Source organism: Rhinopithecus roxellana, chromosome 7 (assembly GCF_007565055.1).
Source record: "Rhinopithecus roxellana isolate Shanxi Qingling chromosome 7, ASM756505v1, whole genome shotgun sequence".
Classification (NCBI taxonomy): Eukaryota; Metazoa; Chordata; class Mammalia; order Primates; family Cercopithecidae; genus Rhinopithecus; species Rhinopithecus roxellana.
Window position 1 is genome coordinate 85429214 of NC_044555.1, and position 16470 is coordinate 85445683.

The 16470-nt window shown below is 43.6% G+C and overlaps 1 protein-coding gene across 5 annotated transcripts in view; it reads right to left on the reverse strand.

Annotated features, from left to right (window-relative positions):
• The window catches only part of SH3KBP1 (SH3 domain containing kinase binding protein 1), a 370029-nt gene that overhangs the window by 75972 nt on the left and 277587 nt on the right, over positions 1-16470 (reverse strand). For all 5 annotated transcript variants that reach the window (XM_010389057.2, XM_010389053.2, XM_010389055.2 and 2 more), the window contains one exon: positions 4137-4244. In XM_010389057.2, the coding sequence (XP_010387359.1) occupies positions 4137-4244 (108 nt within the window). The remainder of the gene's footprint in view (positions 1-4136; positions 4245-16470) is intronic.

Consider the following 16470-nt stretch of genomic DNA (forward strand, 5'->3'; position numbering starts at 1 on the left):
GCTGGGACCCCAAGCATGTACCACCATGTCCAGCTAATTTTTCTTATTTTTGTAGAGATGGGGTCTTGCTATGTTGCCCAGGTTTGTCTCAAACTCCTGGGCTCAAGCGATCCTCCCACCTTGGCCTCCTAAAGCGCTGGGATTACAGGCATGAACCACCACACCCGGCCACTTTCTTAAATAACACTATCTTTCGAAGTACCTATTCTAATTTTGTTCTTTTGTTAATGACAGTGAGCAGTTGTTTCTGCTGTTTTTGAGAGTCTAAGTTCCCCGTTAGCCTTCTGTAACAATGACACAGCACACACATTGCTTCATTAGAGCTCTCAGAATATTTAATCTTTCCGTTCTGGTATTCAATTTTACTGTCAAGGCCCAAAATAAACAGCCAGCCATTGAATCTAGGTTCTCTTATAAATAGCTTACATAATTGCTCTAAAATATGCACCAAGAGATCAACAGATGCTCTTCTGGAATATCTTGAGGAAAAACCCCAAAGCATTTGTTACCCTGGTGAGGGAGAATCCACTAAGCACTCTCCGAAAGAAAGATGGCCAGGAATTCCAAAAGGCCTTGTAGTAACTACCTGAATTCACACCCCAGCAGAAAATATGTCAGCCTCATCAGAATGCTCTGGTGATGCCTATGGAGTCAAGAGGCCTGCTGTTGAATAAATGCCATTTGCTTCTGTCTACCCTAATCATCACAGATCGTCCTCTTTTCTGGGTGAATGACTGTAACCCCAGTCACTGGCAAGACAAGATGACATCTGCTGAAACCAGTGGCAGAATGTTTCAGATTCTGTCATTCACATAGTGCCTTCATGTTAATGATTCTAATCACCTTTACACTCTCAACTCAGCAAATGACAGCCCTAGCTCCAGTCACATTGTCACCAACTCACCAATACTCTGGGTGCAGCAATAAAGGCTGGTATAACAACCAATGTGAAGATGCTTGGCTGGTTTTTATAGACTAGAGGAGATGGAAAAGGATGTTATATTTTGAATTTTCTGGAAGTTAAATGTTACGTCATACAATCACTTTTCAGCTATAGGTATTACTTTGTCTGACAGGTATGACTATTGGGTTTTCTGCTTCATAGGGACAAGGTTAAAAGACCTATCAAAGAGATGGTAGCTGCTTGTCGGGGATTGGAGAGATGCCCATGGGGCCCCAGAGAGCGTGCATGTCCCAAAGAGCATGCCATGCCCAGTCCACTCATCACTGACAACTTCACTCTCCCGGTGGAAATGCTTCCCTTAATAGCTTATATAACACAGAGCTTCTAGAAAAGTACACTATGGAGTAGCTCTCACCTGAGTGAATTTACTGCCCCCCCACCGCAAAACATGACTGGGAATTAGAAGACATGCTTTACCCATTTGTTGAAAGAATGATCTAGATTTTACCCTAGTCTTCAAAACCCTGCAGCCCATCACCACAAAAATGATAACGATGTGAGGTAATGCATACGGTAATTAGCTAGATTCAGTCATTCCACAATGTATATATACATCAAAGCATCATGTTGTACACATTTAACACAATTTTATCTGTCAATTAAAAAAATATACTGCTTCAATCAGAACCAATAAGGTGGCAAATGTCTAGTAGGATGGTATGCTTGCTAAGATTCCTTGGTTGAAGGGAGAGGAGTCACCATGAAGGTCTTGGCGCCCAAGTGCTTCAGGATGTGCCTAGCTCTTACCAGCCTCACAAAGATAGGGGAGAAGTGGGGTACAGGCAGCCTGGACAGCCCCCTTGCCTCCACTCACTTGGAGAGGCCTATATCAGGTGTCCTTTCAGAAGAGTCTGGCAGGTCTCCATGGCCCTAAACGCCAGACCTAACTGCTTAACTCTAAGCTCACAAGGACAGTACCCATGAGCATGCTTCACTTTCAATCAACCAGCACAGTGGCCAGCCCAGAGAAAGGACTCAATAAATACTGAATGAGTGAATGAAAATAAAACATTTGCCAGGCAGCAAATCCAGAAAAAAAAAAAAAAAAAGACAAATAAATAACAAAGATTATGCCATTCTGTGCTCACATGTCCCTACCAATACATTTTATAAGTTGCTAGATTTATTTTTAATGGCTATTTATCAAAGTTTTTAGATGCATTTGGATTCCCAGGAAAGCTCGCCAAGATACCAAGATAACTGTGTTGATTTGATCAGCTGGAGCAAAAAGAACCAGAGTCAGACTTCTACCATTACTTCGCAGTTTTAGCTAGAGCCTTCCTACCCTCGTGGTAAACAGTAATTATAAAGACTGGAACAGTTAATCTGTGTGAGGCATTTACCAACTACCAGGCACCATGTTTAAGAATTTATGTGCATCATCCCAGTAAATCTTCTCTCAACACGTTGACAAGGTAGGTACAATTATTCTCATGATTTTATGGATGAGAATGCAGAGGCCTGGAGACATTCAGTGACTCGGGTTTGGCTACAGAACAAGTAAGTGACAGAGCCAGGATTCAAACCCAGATCTATCTGATGCCACAGCCTAGGGTCACAACCACTGTACTCTTTGTAATGTTTGCCATCCTCATTCCTGCGTCCTACTATTTCAAAACATTTCCTATGCAGTCACTACTAAGTGTTTAGTATCTGTTCTTCTCAGTGACTGATTTTGTCAAATGAAAATCCACTATTGCTACAGTCATCAATAAAAACATTTCAAGTGATTTTGCTTGGTGAAAATTTTCCTTACTGAATGATGAGCTCTTCTCTGTTGTGTGAATTTATTTCCCTCCTAAAATATGGGGGATGGGGGAGGAAACCAGAATGTGGGTTGTCATCACTTAGACAGATACCTGCTTCTATACCAGTGATTCCTATACTGTAATATGCAAACAAATCACCAGAGAACACCGTTAAAATGCAGATTCTGATGCACCAGGTCTGGGGTGGGGTCTGCGCATTTCTAACAAGCTCTCAGGTGATGCTGCTGTTGCTGGCCCATGGATCTCACTTTAAGTATCAAGAATCTAGGGAACATTAGGAAACAGAATCCAGATTCTCTAGAACCCAAACTCAGACTCCAAGAGAGAATAACAGGTGTGGAAAAGAACATCCTTCACCTAAACAATACAAGAAAGAAAGTAATCAAAAAGCTTACAAAGTGTGGCTAACCTAGCCTTTAAACCAACCTAATGGTCTGTGGGCCATAATCTTGGCAGGTGCCAACACCATCTAGCTTCTTAAACAATTACATCCATTCATCAAAGCAGCACAAATTCCATTAAATGCTACTTTAGTATCCTTGGCAACGAAGCCACAAGCACTGTAGCTATCCTTCCCACACCTCAGCCCTACTGGAATGGTGCCATGGCAAGATCAGGCTCAGCACCGTCCAGTAACAGAGTCCCCATGGGCATGAAGTGGGCGGAGGCTGGGAAAGGTGGGCAGAGGCCACGCAAAAGCCTGGGCAAAGAGCCCTGAATATGGGACTGCTGCCCCCTTATACTGGAAAGTGCTTCTAACTTCCCAACATTTCTTATTACATCGTCAGCAGGGAAATAATACACCTGGAGTGAGGCAAACAGAGACAGAGTGGCTGATTTAAACAGTGGCATGGTCAAATGGGCTCCCACAACAAAAGAGAAACCGTGGATGACAGCTGTGTATATACACATATACAGATATGTGTGGGTGTACTCACACATGTACACATATAGTGTAGAAAGATTAACAGGCCTCACCCTGCATCCTCAGCCTTACACTGTGCTTTTCAGCCACTTCCACAACACCGGCTACTTTCCCACCCCCAAGGACCATGGTATGTGGGATGCTGCTGGCAGTCCACTTATCAAAGACAGTACCCAAGGTTCTCACAGTTTATTTGGGTGCTGAATGTGCCAGTGCTGCACCGAGTGCTTTACACGCACTATTTTGTTTACTTTTGTTTACGTATGCAACAACCCCAGAGTAGAGATCACTGTTGCCAGCTAACAGATGTATCCTACGATGAAACTTGTTACAGAGTATATGGCAGCCGAGGGCTCAGAATCTGGGTCTGTTGAATGTTCAAATGTCAGTGCTCTTCAACATTACACCAAATTTCCCCCATCCCAAGTCCCAACATGGGAGCCACAACTCCGCTGAAATCAAAGCCAGGGAGACTTACATTCCCTTCCTTTTCAAAGTCCGGTGGAAGTAACTTCACAAAGTTATCTGGGAACACGCCTCGTCTGCCGTTCAGCTCTCCTTCCCACCAGCCTACGTCGATGCAGTCCTAGAAAACAGGAGAACACAGAGTGAGAGATGGGGGAAAGCAGCCTCCAGAGGGGTCTAACAACCCTTTTCAAGAGAACAGAGGCCCTTTCCTGGAGGTCCGTGTTAATGAGACAATGGTTACCAAGTCAGCACAAACTCCAAAGTCAGAGGGGAAAACAAAAGCTTAAGTCCTCTTAGGATTGCCGGCCGGAACTCAAAACCCAGTGCTGCTTTTAGATGCACTGAATCAATAAGGTCTTCTTTTTTCTTTCTTTCTTTTTTTTTTTTTGAGACAGGGTCTCACTCTGTCGCCCAGGCTGGAGTGCAGTGGTGCAGTCTCGGCTCCCTGCAACCTCCGCTTCCTGGGTTCAAGCGATTCCTCCATCTCAGCCTCTCAGCAGCTGGGATTACAGGTGCGTGTCACAATGCCTGGCTAATTTTTGTATTTTTTGGTAGAGACAGGGTTTCACCATGTTGGCCAGGCTAGTCCTGAACTCCTGACCTCAGGTGATCCGCCCACCTCGGCCTCCCAAAGTGCTGAGATTATAGGCATGGGCTACTGCGCCCAGCCTTTCTTTTTTAAGGATGGGAGAATATGTGTTTTCTTCATTTTAATTTTACTGAAATAAAAGTATTTCATTAACTGCAAATATGGCTTAGAAAATATCACATGCACAAATGTCCTCTGTGATTAGTCTGTCACAAAGCTTGTCAAAATTAAAAAAAGGCTTTGTGACAGTCAGCCAACCAGAAGAAAAATCATACTTTACACAAGCTCATTAATGCACTGCTCTCCTTCACCTTCGCCTTTGGATGTTGATGGCGCACAGTTGCCATCATGAAAATCACTTTCTCCACCTTACAGGACACAATGTTGGCATCTGAAATGAATGAATAATGCTCTTCATTCTTCCAGAGTGAACTTGCTTCCCTTTGGATAATCTCTATTTTGTTCATTCATTCATCAAACATTTATCAAGCATCTACTTTGTGCTGGACACTGAGCTAGGTGCTAGAGAAAGGACAATGAGCAAAAATGGCAAGAGCCTGGCCTTTTTCATGAGCCTAATGGCCTTGTGGTTCTCCTGGGCACACAACCTCATGCCACAATACCACTTCTAGTTTTTCCCATTTTCAACTGGTTGGAAGTCCCATTTGCTGGAGTTTTATCATATGTCTCACATTTGTCCTCTGAGTCCAATTCTACTTCCACCACCGGATCCAGGACTCACCCAGCCTACTGTAAACCTCCTCACTTGGGCAATGCTTCCTGCCTAGTATATGTATAATATACACACCACTGTCAAATATGAAATTCCTTGAATAAAATCCCTGTAATCAGTAAATCTCCATCCCACTTCAGGCATCCTGACCCTGCACCTGCTTTTTGTCCTATAGCAGACTCCCAAGTTGTGATCAACAACTTCCAGCTGAAGCCCAAAATGAGCAAAGGCTTTCCAAAATACAAACAAAAAAACCCGCTGGTAACACAGAAGGAAAGCAAGAAGGTGATAGAGAAAGAGAGGAGATCATGTTCAGGGCCCATGGAGAGCCCATGGTCTCCACGACATCAGTGGGATTAGAAAAGGGCTCAAGCACCAGATGTGTGGCTGGTTCAAGGCCTTGCTGTAGGGCCCTGGGAGAGCCATGGCTTGTATGGCTCAATTGTACCTTGTTAGATCATACATTCCAGCAAGGTGAGGGAACACATCTGATTTTTCACCATTATACCCCCAGCCATGTACACAATGCTTCATATAATAAGTATTTGTAGAATCAATGCAGACTCTTTCTAGCCCTGAGAGTTCTGCAATCTCCTGCAGTCCAATACTTGAATTACTATAGAACAGGATGGCCTCTATCTGCCTAAACTCATAGGGATTCTCTATAAGTTAGCATAAGGCCCACCTCAGGTGGGAAGTAACTCATCACCACCTTCCACTGTCCCAGTGGTATGTTACAAAGATAAGCTGACCCCTTAGAAGAGAGTGCAGATTTTGGAAATCAGTCCTTAGTTACAGACTATAAATTCTAGCCCCAACCAACAACAACAAAACAAAGACCCTTGAAGCATCAAGTTCAGATTTACCCAGAACAAAACAAGGGTCCAAAAGTCTTTCAACATGAAAGGATGCTTATCTTTCTGGAAAAATGACAGTGAGAAGTCTAAGTAGATAGTCTGGTCCTGCCCATGTCACATCACCCCCTGAAAACTAGCATCAGTCTTCAAAGAAGGGACTTATGAACAGGAGTGGTGGCAGGATTTGGTGGCTCCTGAGGTTCTTCTGACCCTAGGATGTTACAAACATCATCAATGATACCAGAAAAACTTACGAAGGGAGCTGGGAGTAGAATTTCTTTGACCCTAATTCTTGGAATTAGGTTTCTTCAAAACTCAACTTGAAACTCACCTTTAAGAAACTGACTATGATGAATGCTTTTTCTTTTCTCTAATGCTCAGTACAGTGTTAATTTGCACTTAATGATACTCAACTCAACAAACGCTTATTAAATGCAAAATATATTTAAGCTCTGTGAGCATCAAACCTTAAACATACAGATGCAGAGAACATGATCTCTAACCCCAGGAAGCTTAGAAATGTATGGGAAAGACAGACATACAATATTATGCAAGGTCCTTTGGGTAACAGGTATCAAATAAGTGCTCTAGTACCAAAAGAGGAGAGAACCATTAACAGTTTTTGCAATAATCTGAAATCTTTTCATGTGTGAATGGTTTGCTTAGGTGAGGACTGGTCTTCCTTTCACATTCATTTCAGGTCATCTGATACAGAACTATGCCCACAAAAAGCATTCAAAAAAACTGTCTTTTTTTTTTTGTGGGGAGACAGAGTCACACTCTCATTGTCTAGGCTGCAGTGCAGTGGCATGATCTCGGCTCACTGCTTGACTTCTTGGAATTCAAGCGATCCTCCCACCTCAGCCTCCTGAGTAGCTGGGACTACAGGCACATGCCACCATGCCTGGCTAATTTTCCATATTTTTAGTAGAGATGGGGTTTTACCATGTTGCCCAGGCTGGTCTTGAACTCCTGGGCTCAAGGGATCCATCTGCCTCGGCCTCCCAAAGTGCTGGTATTACAGATGTGAGCTACCACACCTGGCCTCAAACCTTCTAAACAGTGTAAATCCATGCTTCATCTTAGTCTTACGCAAATAATAACCCAAGAACCTTTTTTGCTTCACATGTGAGAAAAACACTACAGAAAATGTTAATAAGGAGAAGCCCATCCAGAATAACTTTTTTGTTGTTGTTGTTGGGTTTTTTTGGTTTGTTTGTTTGTTTGTTTTGAGATGGAGTCTCACTCTGTCGCCCAGGCCGGAGCGCAGTGGCGTGATCTCGACTCACCGCAACCTCTGCTTCCCTGGTTCAAGCAATTCTCCTGCCTCAGCCTCCCAAGTAGCTGGGATTATAGGCATGTACTGCCACACTTGGCTAATTTTTATATTTTTAGTAGAGACAGAGTTTCACCATGTTGGCCAGGCTGGTCTCGAACTCCTGGCCTCAGGTGATTTGCCACCTTGGCCTCCCAAAGTGCTGGGATTATAGGCGTGAGCCACGGAGCCCGGCCCAGAATAAATTTAGAACCCATACACTTCTACGGGAGAAAACGGTATATAATGACATTATATGTCTCATATTTCCCCTTGGTGATGACTGGCTTGGATGACCCATCTATATTCTGCTTCTTAAGGAAAACACTAACAATGCTACTCATTGCATAATTCAAAGAAGAGAAGGAAAGCATGAAGGGAGAACACAATATGTCTAATTGTTCTGATTGGTACAAGAATAAACACAAGGCCCATGGATGAGATAAGCACAGTCAAAAGAGAAAACTGCCAGTGTAATTTAGTGCTACTAGCAGAAGCAAAAAAAACAAAAACAAAACAAAACAACAACAAAAAACAAAAACAAACAAACAAACAAGAAAAAATGCCAAAAAAAAGGAGTCTGCTATAGGACAGAAAGTAGGCACAGGGTCAGGATGCCTGGAGTGGCATAGAGATTTACAAAGAAGCAAGGCATTTTTTTTCCCCCAGCAATACAAGCTAATTTAAGGGAAATACGAATAATTTTGACAGCAAAATGAGAAGTGAAAATAAGTTCCTCTTCAACAAACCAGACAAAAGAACTAACCTTTTGATGGCAGAGATGGAGAGACTTGTATGAGGGCTATGTTTTCAGAAGTATAAAATAGCAGCAAATTCTATTTATTTGATGGTTTGTTTGAGACAGAGTCTGCCTCTGTTGCCCAGGCTGGAGTGCAATGACATGATCTCAGCTCACTGCAACCTCTGTCTCCCAGGTTCAAGCGATTCTCCTGCATCAGCCTCCCCAACTAGCTGGGATTACAGGCGCCTGCCACCACACCTGGCTAATTTTTTTGTATTTTTAGTAGAGACGAGGTTTCATCATGTTGGCCAGGCTGGTCTTGAACTCCAGAACTCAGGTGATCGGCCCACCTCCGCCTCCCAAAGTGCTGGAATTACAGGCGTGAGCCACAGCACCTGGCCTCAATTTATTTATTGAGAACCTAAAATGGCTCTCAAACCTGGCTGCACATTTAGAATCACCTGGGAATTAAAAAAAAAAGTGCCAATGGCTGGGCTAGACTCCTAAAATGTGCAGGATAGGAGAGGAATCCAGGGGAGAAAAGAAAACCATCATGTCCTTATGGCGCTCCCAAGCTCAGAGTCCAGTGGGAGAGGCAGCAGACACAGTGAATCAGAATGGCACAGAAACACTGGCAGAAGTGCTAGGCTGAATTTACAAACAAGTGGGACCAAGACAAGCTGGGCAGCCTGGAAGCAGAGAACAAGGGCAAGAACTGAGGTAATGAGAAAGGTCAAGGGCAGACTTGCTGAGCGTAAAGGAAGAGAAGAGGGAGAGAGGCAAGTTGTGCTCATGGAAGAGAATATACAGGAATTAGAGCTTGGAACAAAGTCCGCCCCTCCAACATCTACTGAACAGTGATATGAGGCGTGAGGCAAGACAGCACCCACTGAGTGACAGGGGCAGAAAGGAGGGGCAGGTGATCAACCACTTGTGAGACCTGACTGCCATCAGGGTGGAAGTGGATGTCCCCAAGGAAGACGGTAGGAGTTGAGTGAAGACAGGACGGTGAGCAATAGCTGACCACTGAGGAGAGAGGTAATGTGGCCCAAGTACTATAATTTGTTTCCAAATCCGGGGTGCCATTAATAAATTACACCAGGACCCCAGGCATAACTCAGACGACAGTCACCTTCATGGAGTTTTAGACTCTAATACGAATGAGAAAGGGCATTGTAGGCAGGTGAGGGGATGAACTCTGAATGAGGTGGGAGGTAGAAATGAGAAAAGGAGCAGCATGTAGATGAAGCCTCCAGAAAGCTGCTGTTTAGACATAAGCTCTATTAGCATGAACTCAGGGAAAAGTCAACCTAAACCCTTAGCAAGAATATGGAAAGAAATCATATTTCTGACATATCATTTTTACTCTTTCAAACTCAAGTCCTTAAAATGGCCAAAATGGTTTCTCTATGCCTCAACACCAGGGAGATATTAGGGTAACATATACTTTTCCCTATAAAGTGCAAATGACGTTTTTCCTTCTAAGGAATGAATGAATAGAGCATTAGGTGTTCTGTAGTCCAGCCTCCATGTTCTGCTCCATCTCAGGTTATCTACTCTCTCCTAGCATACTGCTTATAACAGGGAACTCACTTTGTCACAAGGGAGCCACTCCTTATTTTGCCTGACATGTTCAAGTGGAACTCAGAGAGAGGTGGAACAAAGCAAGCATGGGCCATGTGACACTTAAGCTGTTCACTAGTGACGAAAGCTCCCTGGATCTCGGTTTCTTGACACATGTGAAAATCTTTGCAAAGTATAAAGAGTGACACAAGAGCTGGTTGTTGTTATTATCATCATTGTGATTATATGGCCTGGTCCGAATCCCTGAGGGATAATGTGACCAGGAGAGCTGCTTAATTACACTCATGTGCATTTGTCACGTGACCAGCACCATCCTCGAGTGCCAAGGAGCCACTCCTAGTCCTTGCTGCCTCGGGTGAAACCCCCTGGCAGCAGCTCACACACCTGGAGGTGGGCCAAGGGGAGGGATGCCAAGGCCCCGGGGTGTGTCTGAGGAAGGAGGCCTTGCCCAGACTTCAGTATCGGGCCTCAGTCTGTTCAATCTTGCCAGCATGGCCCCGTGTAACCTGGCCGAAGCACTCTACACAGCTGACAGCAACTCCCTGACATACAAGCTGTGGGCACAGAGAGGGCCACGTGAGACCTGGTGGGTCTACCTCTAGTCTAGGCACTTTAAATCTGTACAAAAGACAAACTTGCCACCTAGCTTGTACATTGGTTAACAGAATGAGCTACAATCTCATCTTGGGCTGTTTTGTCAAGAGTACAAAGCCATATACTAGATGAGTGGCTCTCACACCTGGCTGCACATTTAGAATCACCTGGGAATTTAAAAGAAAATGGTGATGCCTGGGCCAGACTCCATACCCATTAAATCACAGTTTGGGGGTGGGGAATGGGCACAGGAAAGCAGTGCTTTTACGATGGCCCTAGGTTTTTCCAATGTATAGACTGAGAATCAGTGATTTAAGATGGGCGCTTTTCAAGCTTTAATGTGCATGCTTCTCACTTAGGGATCTTGTAAAAATGCCAATTCAGATTCAGTAGGTCTGGGGCAAGTCTGAGATTCTGCATTTCTAAGAGGTTCTCAGGTGATGCCAATGCTGCTACTCCGTGGACCATACTTTGAGTCACAAGGTTCCTGAAAACAAAAAGCTCCTTGAAAATGAGGATTCTTATCTTCACACCTTTGTCTCCATCTAATTCCTGCCATAGTGCCCAGAACATATCAATTCTGAATAAATGTTGACTGAAGAGATGAACGGCCCAATCTTCCTCCAGACTGTTGTTCCACTTCTCTCCACTTTCAAACATCACAAGTGAGGTCAAACTGAACAAGGGGGAAGCAGGTATAGAATTACTACACCAAGGAAATTTCATCTATACGATCAGGCTTTACCTGCTGATCGGTTCTGAATTTATTATTTCTTCAAAATTGTGGCAAAAACTTTAAAATTGCCCCAAAAAGGTAGGCCACATTTTCTCAGGCACTGTGTCTTCTTTGAGTTCAAAAGGGAACATGCGGCTTAGAAACAGACATTTCAAACCAAAAACTGAAAACATGAAAATGGGTTCACCACTTGATGCAAACGAAAAAGAAATGTATTCTGCTCAGTCACTTCTGGTGGTCAGCTGCCCCCAGGCTCCCCAGTCCCAATTTCCCAGAAGTTATCCAGCATGGCTGTTCTTCATGACCTTCTCTGATGACTGATAAATCATTTGAGGAGAAAGTGAGTGTTGGACGATTTGGGTGAGGCTGTTAAGTGAGCCTCAGCATGCCCCCAGGGGGCCTCACACCCTCAGCATCCACCAGCAGTATGGAAACAGACATTTAATATGTGCTAATGAACGCCTTCTACATGGAGCTTGGGGGTGGGGGCTATTGAGCGAAAGTTCCATGGAAGCTGGAGCCCAGAAGCACTCATCTCTGCCTCTGCTTGTTAACACCTCCCCAAGAGATGCAATTATTCTGCATGGCTGGGATTTCTGCTCAGAATTTTCTACATCCCCATAAATCAGTTACTAAAGGAGGCTCAGTCACATATCATGGTTTATAAGGTAACAGGAAAAAACGAGGACTACACTGACTACTATTCAGTGTCAGAAGCAATGCCTGGCAGAACACAATTAAAGAGAGAAGCCTGAGGAGACAGTTGTAGGGACAAGCTCACTCAAGAAAACACTACATTCCAAATGCCAACATCACAGGATAGCTGAGGCTTAGGCAGTCAATCACTCTTTTTTTTTTTGAGACAGGGCCTCACTGTGTTGCCCAGGCTGGAGTGCAGTGGCACGATCATGGCTCACTGCAGCCTTAACCTCTCGAGCTCAAGCAATCCTTCCACTCAGTCTCTCGAGTAGCCAAGACTACAGGCACACTCCACCATGCATGGCTAATTTTTAAATTTTTTGTAGCGATGGGTAGTTGCCCAGGCTAGTCGCAAATTCCTAAACTCAAGTGATCTGCCCACCTCAGCCCTCCAAAGTGCTGAGATTACAGGTGTGAGCCACAACGCCTGACTGGCAGTCACTCACTCTTTTGTAATACAATGAAGTCATGACCCAGAGTTGAACTACTTACAAAAAATTAGCAGGCAACAACTTACAGGCTTTGCTATACTAACTTTTGCTTTTTTCGTTTTACATAATGTATAACTAGTAACAAAAAATTGGGTGGATAACACACAAAAAACAGTAAACACATTTCCTCTTGGGCATGCCAATATTAACTGAAGCAGGTATCAATGCCTGAAAACAGTACTCAGAAATGTCTTCTCCAAGCCACCTCATATTTTCCTGCTTCTTCATAGATCTAGTCATTTGTGATTATATTATCTCAGTGACTGTGCATGCTGTGTTGTTGAAAGACTGGATTTTGTTGTCTTCCCTGCAAGAGTGTTGAGTTCTGCTATGGTAGGCAAGTTACTTGCAGGTCAGCTTGACTGGTCAAGTTTTTAGGCTTTGTTACAATGGGTCTAGGCTTTGTTTTCAGGCTTTGTTACAATGGGTCTAGGGTAGTGCTGTTCCTGTGGCCAGCTTTTCTGGGTTCTCAACTGGATGCCAGAAGTGTTCAGCACCTCGTGTTTTTCTACTCTGCTTAGCTAGAACTCTAACATCTCCCATTACTGGTGGGATATCCACTCAGCTCACAGCCCCTCCAAGTTCTTACCTTCTGCCAGGCCTAGTGGAGTCTTGCCCTACTGATGCCAGGCTTAGTATGTGGCCAAAGCATCTAGATCTATACATTTCTGACACTCTTTCCTTGTGTAGTTCATTCTTTTGCAGTTCCCTGCCCTGAAAATTTGAGCCACCCCAGCAGTCCTGAATTACAACTTGTTTCCTCTATCCAATAAATGAGTTTGCTGCTCTTTGTTTGGGCTCCACTGCCCTGTGCTGCAATTTAGAAAGTGCCTCTAGGTAAAAAGCCAGGGTTGATATAAAACTTTTATGCTTCCCTTGTTTCCAGGATCACATCCTTGTGATATGTATTGTCCAATGCCTAAAAACAGCCACTTCATATGTTTTGGCCAATGTTAGAGTTGTCTATGGCAGGAAGAAAAGTCTAATTACCCTTTACTCCATCGTAGCTGCAACCCCAAGTTGTATACTCCCTCAAAAAGATTGTTTCTTTAATTAGACTGGACTTTTTCATTCTAGATATAATAGAACTTTCAGCTCTATCTTTAAAAGTCTGAGCTATTTCAAGGTCTAATTCCCAAAAGAAGTCCTAGAGAAAGAATGTGTGAAATGAAGATACATACAAGGGTTTTTAATTATCCTGGAGTTTCCTTTGCCAGTCATATGTTCCTTTCTCTAACAAGGAAGGTGATGTATTCCCTAAGGTAAAGTAGAGCCACTGTTGAACATCTTTATATAGAAGGATAAATACATGCAGTAAGTTAGTGCCACCTAGCTTTTTTCGGATAATGGCACACACATAAAATGACATACTGCTGGAGGCCAAAGGTTGTTGAAGACCATCAGCCCAGAGGGGTGATTCCAGCCACCTAAGGCCCTTCCCATCCACCCAGGAGAGCTGAAGAAATCACTCCCCTACCCTCATAGCACATAGATTAGGAAATGCTACAGAAGTAACTTTTGAGGTCAGATGTCATTAATAAATGGGAAAAAAAAAAAACCTTAAATCAAATATCAGTCCCCAGTAAGAGAACAGGACTTCCACAGGTATTCAATATCACAAAGGCAGGGATCAGGAAGGCCCGTGGGGATTTTCATAGAAGACAACCAAGGGCAGAGGCCCTAAAGGCCTCTATGTGCACAGTCTGTTTTCCTCTTAGAAAAAGATGTTTCTAGGGCCGGGCGCCGTGGCTCACGTCTGAAATTCAAGCGCTTTGGGAGGTCAAGGCGGGTGGATCACGAGGTCAGGAGTTCAGGACCAGCCTGACCAACATGGTGAAACCCCGTCTCTACTAAAAATACAAAAATTAGCTGGGCGTGGTGGCACACACATGTAATCCCAGCTACTCAGGAGCCTGAGGTAGGAGAATCGCCTGAACCCAGGAGATGGAGGTTGCAGTGAGCCGAGATTGTGCCACTGTACTCCAGCCTGGGTGACAGAGCGAGACTCCGTTTCAAAAAAAAAAAGAAAAAGAAAAAAATGTTTCTATCTGGAGCCTCTTCAGAGAACAGCACCCAACAGATGCTGCCATGTTGGCCCAACTCCAGGGTGACCATTCATATTTGGTACTTCCTAGAGTTGTAGAACATGGGTATATAGTTTGTACACAAAAAATATATCAGAATTATTTATTGATTTCATAATTTCCTTTGCAACATATGCAAGCTTAAGTCTTCTAAAAAATGTTTATGCTTTAGCCTTTTTTCCTAATTGTGGAATGAAGGAACTTCTATTCCCATAAATCCACTTCAAGGGTCAGTAATCGGCTAGGCGCAGTGGCTCACGCCTGTAATCCCAGCACTTTGGGAGGCTGAGGTGGGCAGATCACTTGAGTCTAGGAGTTTGAGACCAACCTGGACAACATAGCAAAACCCCATTTCTACAAAAAATTAGCCAGATGTGGTGGTATGCCTGTAGTCCCACATACTTGGGAGGCTGAGGTGGGAGGATCACCTGAGCCTAGAAGGTCAAGGCTGCAGTGAGCTGTGATCACACCACCACACTCCAGCCTGGGCGACAAGAGTGAGACCCTGTCTTAAAAAAAAAAAAAAAGAAAAAAATCGGGCAGGAGCAGTGGCTCATGCCTGTAATCCCAGCACTTTGGGAGGCCAAGGAGGGCAGATCACCTGAGGTCAGGAGTTTGAGACCAGCCTGGCCAACATGGCAAAACCCCATCTCTACTAAAAATACAAAAATTAGCTGGACGTGGTGGCGGGTACCTGTAATCCCAGCTACTCGGGAGGCTGAGGCAGGAGAATTGCTTGAACCCAGGAGGCAGAAGTTGCAGTGAGCCGAGGTCGTGCCACTGCACTCCAGCCTGGGCAACAGAGCCAGACTCTGTCTCAAAACAACAACAACAACAAAACAAAACAAAACAAAACAAAACAAAACAAAACAAAACAAAACAAATCTAAAAAACAAAAAAAACACAGTAATCATGTGAAAAGGAGATCCTTATATAGACAGGACCTTCCCAACGTCCTCGTAAGATGGCTTTAAGTTATTCTAAGAGATGTTAACTATATATAAGGGCATGTGAACAAGTCATACACAAAATACAAATTATTAAGGTAGTACTTTCACATTTTTTTCCTGTTCATTTAAATATAATCAAGTATGTGGTTGGGTGCAGTGGCTCACACCTGAAATCCCAACACTCTGGGAGGCCAAGGTAGGCGGATCACTTGGGCTCAGGAGTTTGAGACTAACCTGGCCAACATAGTGAAACTCCATCTCCACTAAAAATATAAAAATTAGCCGGGTGTGGTGGCACATGCCTGTAATCCCAGCTACTTGAAAAGCTGAGGCACAAGAATCACATGAACCCAGGAGGCAGAAGTTGCAGTGAACCGAGATGGTGCCACTGTACTCTAGCCTGGGCGACAGAGTGAGACTTCATCTCAAAAAAAAAAAAAAAAAAAATAATAATAATAATAGATAAAAATAAAAATAAATAAATAAATATAATCAAGAATGTAAACTTATATAACAACATTTTCATAGAAACTTCTCGTTTTGTGGGAAAGTTGCTAGGGACCTTGCTAGGTCATTTACATTGAGATGACCACTTAATCTGAAATCTTAAAAGCTGTTTCTAATAGCACCTTCAGCTCATCCATAGCACATTGCTGAATGTACAGCCTACTCCTCTAGCATCTGCATCCTATAGCTGAGTTTTTACCTTCATTTATGGTTTAGAGAACTGCACTGACTCTGCATCTAAATATATGCTTTTCTTTCATTAAAAGGATGGTAGATATGAGAGAAAATCATTTTGCTTCACTGGTAGACAGTGGCGTTCATAAATCATTTTTTATTATTATGTTTTAAGAGATTTTCTTAGCTCCTGCACCACTTCTAAGAGATACAAAGAAAGCTTTAAAAAATGAGAAGGTGGTATTCTTCACTCCACAGATAAGGACTGGGAAGGAACAGGAGGTGAAGG